At 44.4% G+C, this 5,517-nt stretch overlaps 2 protein-coding genes across 2 annotated transcripts in view; one reads left to right on the forward strand and one right to left on the reverse strand.

Moving 5' to 3' along the window:
* LOC109482836 (creatinase-like) overlaps positions 1-4,092 on the reverse strand; it is a 10,011-nt gene extending 5,919 nt beyond the window's left edge. Inside the window, exons 1-6 of the mRNA XM_019785679.1 lie at positions 3,894-4,092; positions 3,537-3,592; positions 1,930-2,128; positions 1,524-1,791; positions 972-1,120; positions 160-274 (exon numbers count right to left, since the gene is read on the reverse strand). Coding sequence (XP_019641238.1) covers positions 160-274; positions 972-1,120; positions 1,524-1,791; positions 1,930-2,128; positions 3,537-3,592; positions 3,894-4,092 — 986 coding nt within the window. The remainder of the gene's footprint in view (positions 1-159; positions 275-971; positions 1,121-1,523; positions 1,792-1,929; positions 2,129-3,536; positions 3,593-3,893) is intronic.
* Positions 4,093-4,589: 497 nt separating this feature from the next.
* Positions 4,590-5,517, forward strand: part of LOC109482837 (rhodopsin, GQ-coupled-like) — a 5,874-nt gene continuing 4,946 nt past the window's right edge. The window contains exon 1 of the mRNA XM_019785680.1: positions 4,590-4,593. Within this exon, the coding sequence (XP_019641239.1) occupies positions 4,590-4,593 (4 nt within the window). The remainder of the gene's footprint in view (positions 4,594-5,517) is intronic.

Genomic DNA, 5,517 nt, shown 5'->3' on the forward strand with positions numbered 1-5,517 from the left:
GGTATGGCCTAAGGTCTACTTTAACCCAAATATAATACCCCCGGTATCAAGCTTAAAAAATGTCTTCCCAGGCCAATCCAAATCGCTTGTTAAAAATGTTAAAAACGTCATATCAACTATGCTAAAATGTTGAGAACGTGAAAATATTTCAAGTCATACCCAGCAATCATTGGGAAGGTGTTCACTGACAAGATGTCCCCACTGCGCACGCGCCGTGACGTCACAGGGTTGTGTCCCCCGTCAGTGTTGATCCCTGACTGGACCCAGGCCCAGGCTGGGGGAGAAAAGGAACTAATTTTATGGATGACAGCCACACGCGTATTGATTTTTGCCTGTTCACAAAAAAAGATCACATATCCTCCGAGCCCAACGCTCTAGGCCTCGGTAGTCTATGGTGGTTATCAAGAATACGAATACACCCAGACTACCGAAGTTCCACGACTCAAGAACTCGTAAAATACGTACAGTGCCGATTCATAAATTCCGCAAAAAGCTAGTATTTGCCTGCTTGCCGTATACCTGTATACGCTATGTACTGCCGCAAATTTTAGGATACAAGCTTTGTATTCCTGTGGTTTAGTAGCATATTTTTATTTTTGTTCCGGAATTTTTTTTATTCGCCCGCGCGCACTAGTTTGGGGGCCTGCAGATGTTTACAGGTGTGGCCGTATACTGCAGAAAAAATGGGACAAATACTGAGACAAAGATGGATGACACTGCGGCATTGTATCACAAATAATAAAAATTGTGACCACCGGGTTATTCTGCATTCAAGAAAAGGATTGTGTGTATAGATCATTGAGAATAAAACATATGAAGGCAACAGAAAATATAACAATTGTAAGTAAATATTGTATTTGCATAATGTATATACAGTCATATGACAAAATTCCGATCCTTTCAGGTGTAACCAGCCACAATGGCGGCAGTAACGTCACGTGACACAGCCTTATAAGGAAGTTTGTACTGACTATTCATGAGTTCGCTGTGCGGGTAGGTCCTGGCCACTTCCCTCGTCATGACGTTGGCAGCGTGGATCGCCAGCTCGTACTCAGGCACGCCCTCTTCTAGCGCCTCCACTACAGCCCAGCCGCCCAGGTCAGCAATACGGGCGCCTTCTCTGCTCTAATCACGGCAGGAAGTGTGCCATAGATAGAGGGATGTAAGAGGGAGATAGAGAGAAGGGAGGGAGAGAAAGAGAGAGAGGGAGAGAGAGAGAGAAAGAGAGAGAAAGAAAGAAAGAGATCAGAAAATAAAACATCATTCAAGGTCGATTCTAACTTATTCTAAGAAGCTTTGGGAATAACCGTTTGAAAAGTTTGTCTCCCACCATGTATACTATACTCAATAGTATTAGGATACATTGTTTTGACCGAATTGGTCACAAGACATAGTTCTTATGTAGACACAATGAAGCCTAAATGTTTCAGCAATACAGTCAGATTCAGTATATTGACAGCGGCCGCGTGAATATCTACTACAAGCATGTCAGTATATAGCAGGAACATGTTGAACATACGCACTTGATAAGCGCGATTTCCTCGTCCGATTTCTTCACGCGCAGTGGCATGGTGGCCCTCCCTATGTCTGTTATCTGCATGTCGGGGATGGCGAGCTTCAGCCTGGCGAAACGGTCCTGTGACAAGTGGTCGAGCTCCACGCCCAGCGTCCTGAAGCCTCGCCCCGCTAGCTCCACTCGGACCGCGTGGTAGAAGTTGTCTGGCTGCCAGTCGGTGTAGACGACGTTGTCGCCGATCTGCGTCCTTCTCCAGGGTTGGCCGCCGTCAACCTCTACGATGTTTCAAATGGAAAATTCTATCAGTGAGCAAAATAGAAAGTTTCAGTCCGACCGAATTGTGAAAAAAAATACAATTTCCACTTTCTCATAGCATTTTTTAAAATTTCTTTTGATAGCGAACGGTTGCGTACTTGCGGATATGGTGAGCACTTTGTCCATGGTGACGACCAGCCCGTAGTCCCTGCCGAATGAGGTGTACAGAAAGTCGCTGTAGTAGTTGATGTTATGGTAGGACGTGAAGAGGACGGCGTCTACTTCGTTGCTGATCATGAAGGTGCGCAGCAGGTTGAGTCTCCGCTGGAGTTCCTCCACCGAGAAAGTCGGCTGGACCTGTGGGAAGGACAGGAATCATGTCATGAGTGTCAGCGGTCCAGGGAGAGAAACCTGCATTAAAAAAAAAAAACTCGTCTCGTAGCAGCCCACCACGTACATAGTTAGTCTAGTACCATCAAATTATACCGTGGTCTCCACCAGACTTCTTTTGCAGGCTGAGTAAATCGTAGAAATCGGCCTAAAAAGGGTATTAATTGGCGAAAGAAGGTAGCCGGCCATCGACGATCAAATTGGCCAATTTGATCGTCGATGGCCGGATACCTTCTCACGGCGGTCTGTCACTACGGCATTCTTTCCCATTGCTATGCGCGTTCGAAAAGGTATCGGGTTACAAGACGCTATTTTGGCCTGTTTTGGACTACCCGTAAAATATTTGAAAATAAACAAATAATATTTAGGGGTAAATTTCGTCAAATTAAAATGAAATTATCGTCTTAACATCCTTTAAATGTTAGCTTTTTATGCTAAATCACTGATTTTTTAAAATTTCGCTCAGAAAGACGATTATTTTCGGGTTTCCGAGCACAAGTCATGTCACGTTTTTAGGCAAACATCGTTCAAACCTGGCTACGTATATTACCCCAGATCCCCGATTTTTATATTTTTCGCAGACTAGGAATAAGATAAAAAATCGTGTTTTAGGGATTTTTTAATTTCTGATTTTAAGTCTAGTTTTTGTCGACATATTGGTGAAAAAATGGCATTTTTTGACATTTTTCTCACTAAATTACCCATAATTCAAAATTGAGGCCATTTTTCAAAAATCCCTAAAACACGATTTTCGGGACAACCGTTACAGTCATTTTAAGCCGTAAATGGGGTATGTTTGACTCTCCATGTTTCCAGGTTTGAACGAGTTTTGGAGACATGTCATATCGCCAGAAAGTGTGCATTGTGTTATTCATACTGGTGTAAAGAATCATTACAGTATTCAAGGTCACTCAAGGATACGACAATAGCTTCGCCACATGTTACATACCCACCAAAAATAATAGCGGACATGTACTGTCCAGGAAACCGTTTGTATCTATAGAAAAGTGTTGTTTTTTTATCTGTTGCAATGCACGGAGGCAGAAAGGCTTGTTTTGCCGCTTTAAAGTAAATGACCGCAGGTGACCCCGAAATAGAACGCGGGTTCGATTCGAATTCCCCAGATCGAACACGATCGAACACAGTTCGGGTTCTTTGGCATGTGGGAACTTTGTAGCCCAGATTTTACCACCGTGTCTCTTTATTCAGCCTGCAAAAGAAGTCTGGTGGAGACTATTTTGATGTCTCCTGATCATTGTAACGTATGATGTGATAATATCCAGGTGGGACAAAGTGGTCCTACTTTGTATCTTGGGTACCTTAGCCTAATAAAATCCATAAAACCACTTTGTGCTATATGTAGAACTGAAGGTACCTTCTGTCCGTTTCGTATGTCGAGGAGCCGAGGCATCAGACGCTCCGACGGGGACCCTGTACGTTGTACATACAACAAGGAAAATTTCAAATAAATCAGCATGTCTAGTCTACCTTATCTCTCTGTATCTCTGTCTCAGCTTTTAGTTTGTCTATATATATAGTCTCTCTCATTCACTCATACAAGTACACACACACACACACACACAAACACACACACACACACACACACACACACACACACACACACACACACACACACACACACACACACACACATATAATCACATGTGCGCTCACAGTCACACACACTATCACAAATCAGGCTCTTTCACCCGTTCCGAGGCAAAATATTTACCCCACACTCGGGCGTAAGGAAGGAACTTCTCACCGTGACTCCCATATGACACTGGACCTTGCCCATGGACTGGCTCGAGCTCGGAATGCTGCCATCTTGCGATAAATGTCGGTACTGCAGCCGTCACCTTCTTTAAGTCGGGCAAGCCCTTCTGCCAGCTGAGAATCCGAGAACCTGACGTCAGCAGCTTCTTCCACATGTTTTAGGATCTTGTATACCTATTAATACGGAAATGAATATAAGCAGCATGAATTCTGATGCCACGCCTGATACAGCTAATTGCGAAATGTCGTCTAACCTGTTCACTGACACACATTTCTTCCATGGCCCTAGGCTAGGGGCCATGCATGTGGTCACAGAGATAGGCTCAGTCAAACTTAAACGCTTGAGTTTGGCATAAACATTTACCTTCACGATTTTGTCCCCCCAAAAGTACTGTTTGATCATTCAATTCAGTTGTGACTAGTTGTATTTGTTGACAGTTGTGTACAATCAATGGACATCCCTTGGAACAATACAGACAAAAGCAGATACACACATGTTGGGGAGGCTTCGGAAGCGGCTGGAAAGAGTAGAAACTGGCCATATAGACTTAACTTGCCAGGGAAGTTGCAATTATATAGGTCCGCCTCCCTCCTTCGGTAAAGGATAGCTTTCGGCCACGAGCAAGGCAACCATTCAGACTTCTACGGCCGCATGAGTACAGGCTTTCTTCTGACCTATTTACGACTCTATAACTATCAAGACTCAACGATCTTCTTGGTCTTTGCCTTCTTCTTTGTCACGATGTCAATATTTTCAACGTTCAAGTGTTGGAGGGTCTAGTTCTCTTGCAAGGAATTACCGTTAGTAACATTCGGTTGAAGGAGAGTTGGGAAGGGCCCCTGAGGTCTGGGGTTAGTTGCGGTAGGCTGTGAAACAGTTGTCTCCAAATCGGAATCCCAACCACGCCACGTTCGGCTTGTACAGTCACTTACCAGTATCAACAATCAAACCATCCACTTGCTGCCTTATGGAAGTAAAGCCGACATTAAAGCTATCCAGTAATAACATTGCAACATCATGACAATAGAAACACCTTACAGACCACACCATACATACGCACCACAGGCCAACCAATTTGTAGCTGAAGTGAAAGAACGTACACTTTTGGACGACGAAAACACCTTGTATATGGTGACCTGGCACTGTTTTTAGGGCATATATCACAATTGCGTTGCGCAGTAGAGGCTGCCTGTTTAATATCTTTGCAAATCCTTTTTGGCGACGCCTCCTGGGGAGACTAATGGTAAAGAATTGTGTGCAGTTTGCAATAAATCTAGCTACAGTAGTTTTATGCCTCTTTGAGGGGGGGGGGGGATAATAATAATACCTTTTCTCATCCGGAAGATGTTTTATGCTATATAGGTGGGACAATTATACCTTAGAAGAGAGCCCGAAGGAGCTATATATAGAATACAACACGGGGTATTCCGTATCGCCCGAGGTATCGGCCCGACCGCGGGTCGGATCGCCCGACGGCCGCAGGCTGGAGGGCGATCCGACTCGCGGGAGGGCCGGGACCGAGGGCGATACGGAATACACCGTGTTGTATTTTATTTATGTCATACCCACCCAAGAAAAC

Source organism: Branchiostoma belcheri, unplaced genomic scaffold (assembly GCF_001625305.1).
Source record: "Branchiostoma belcheri isolate BF01 breed outbred unplaced genomic scaffold, Haploidv18h27 scaffold61, whole genome shotgun sequence".
Lineage (NCBI taxonomy): Eukaryota > Metazoa > Chordata > Leptocardii > Amphioxiformes > Branchiostomatidae > Branchiostoma > Branchiostoma belcheri.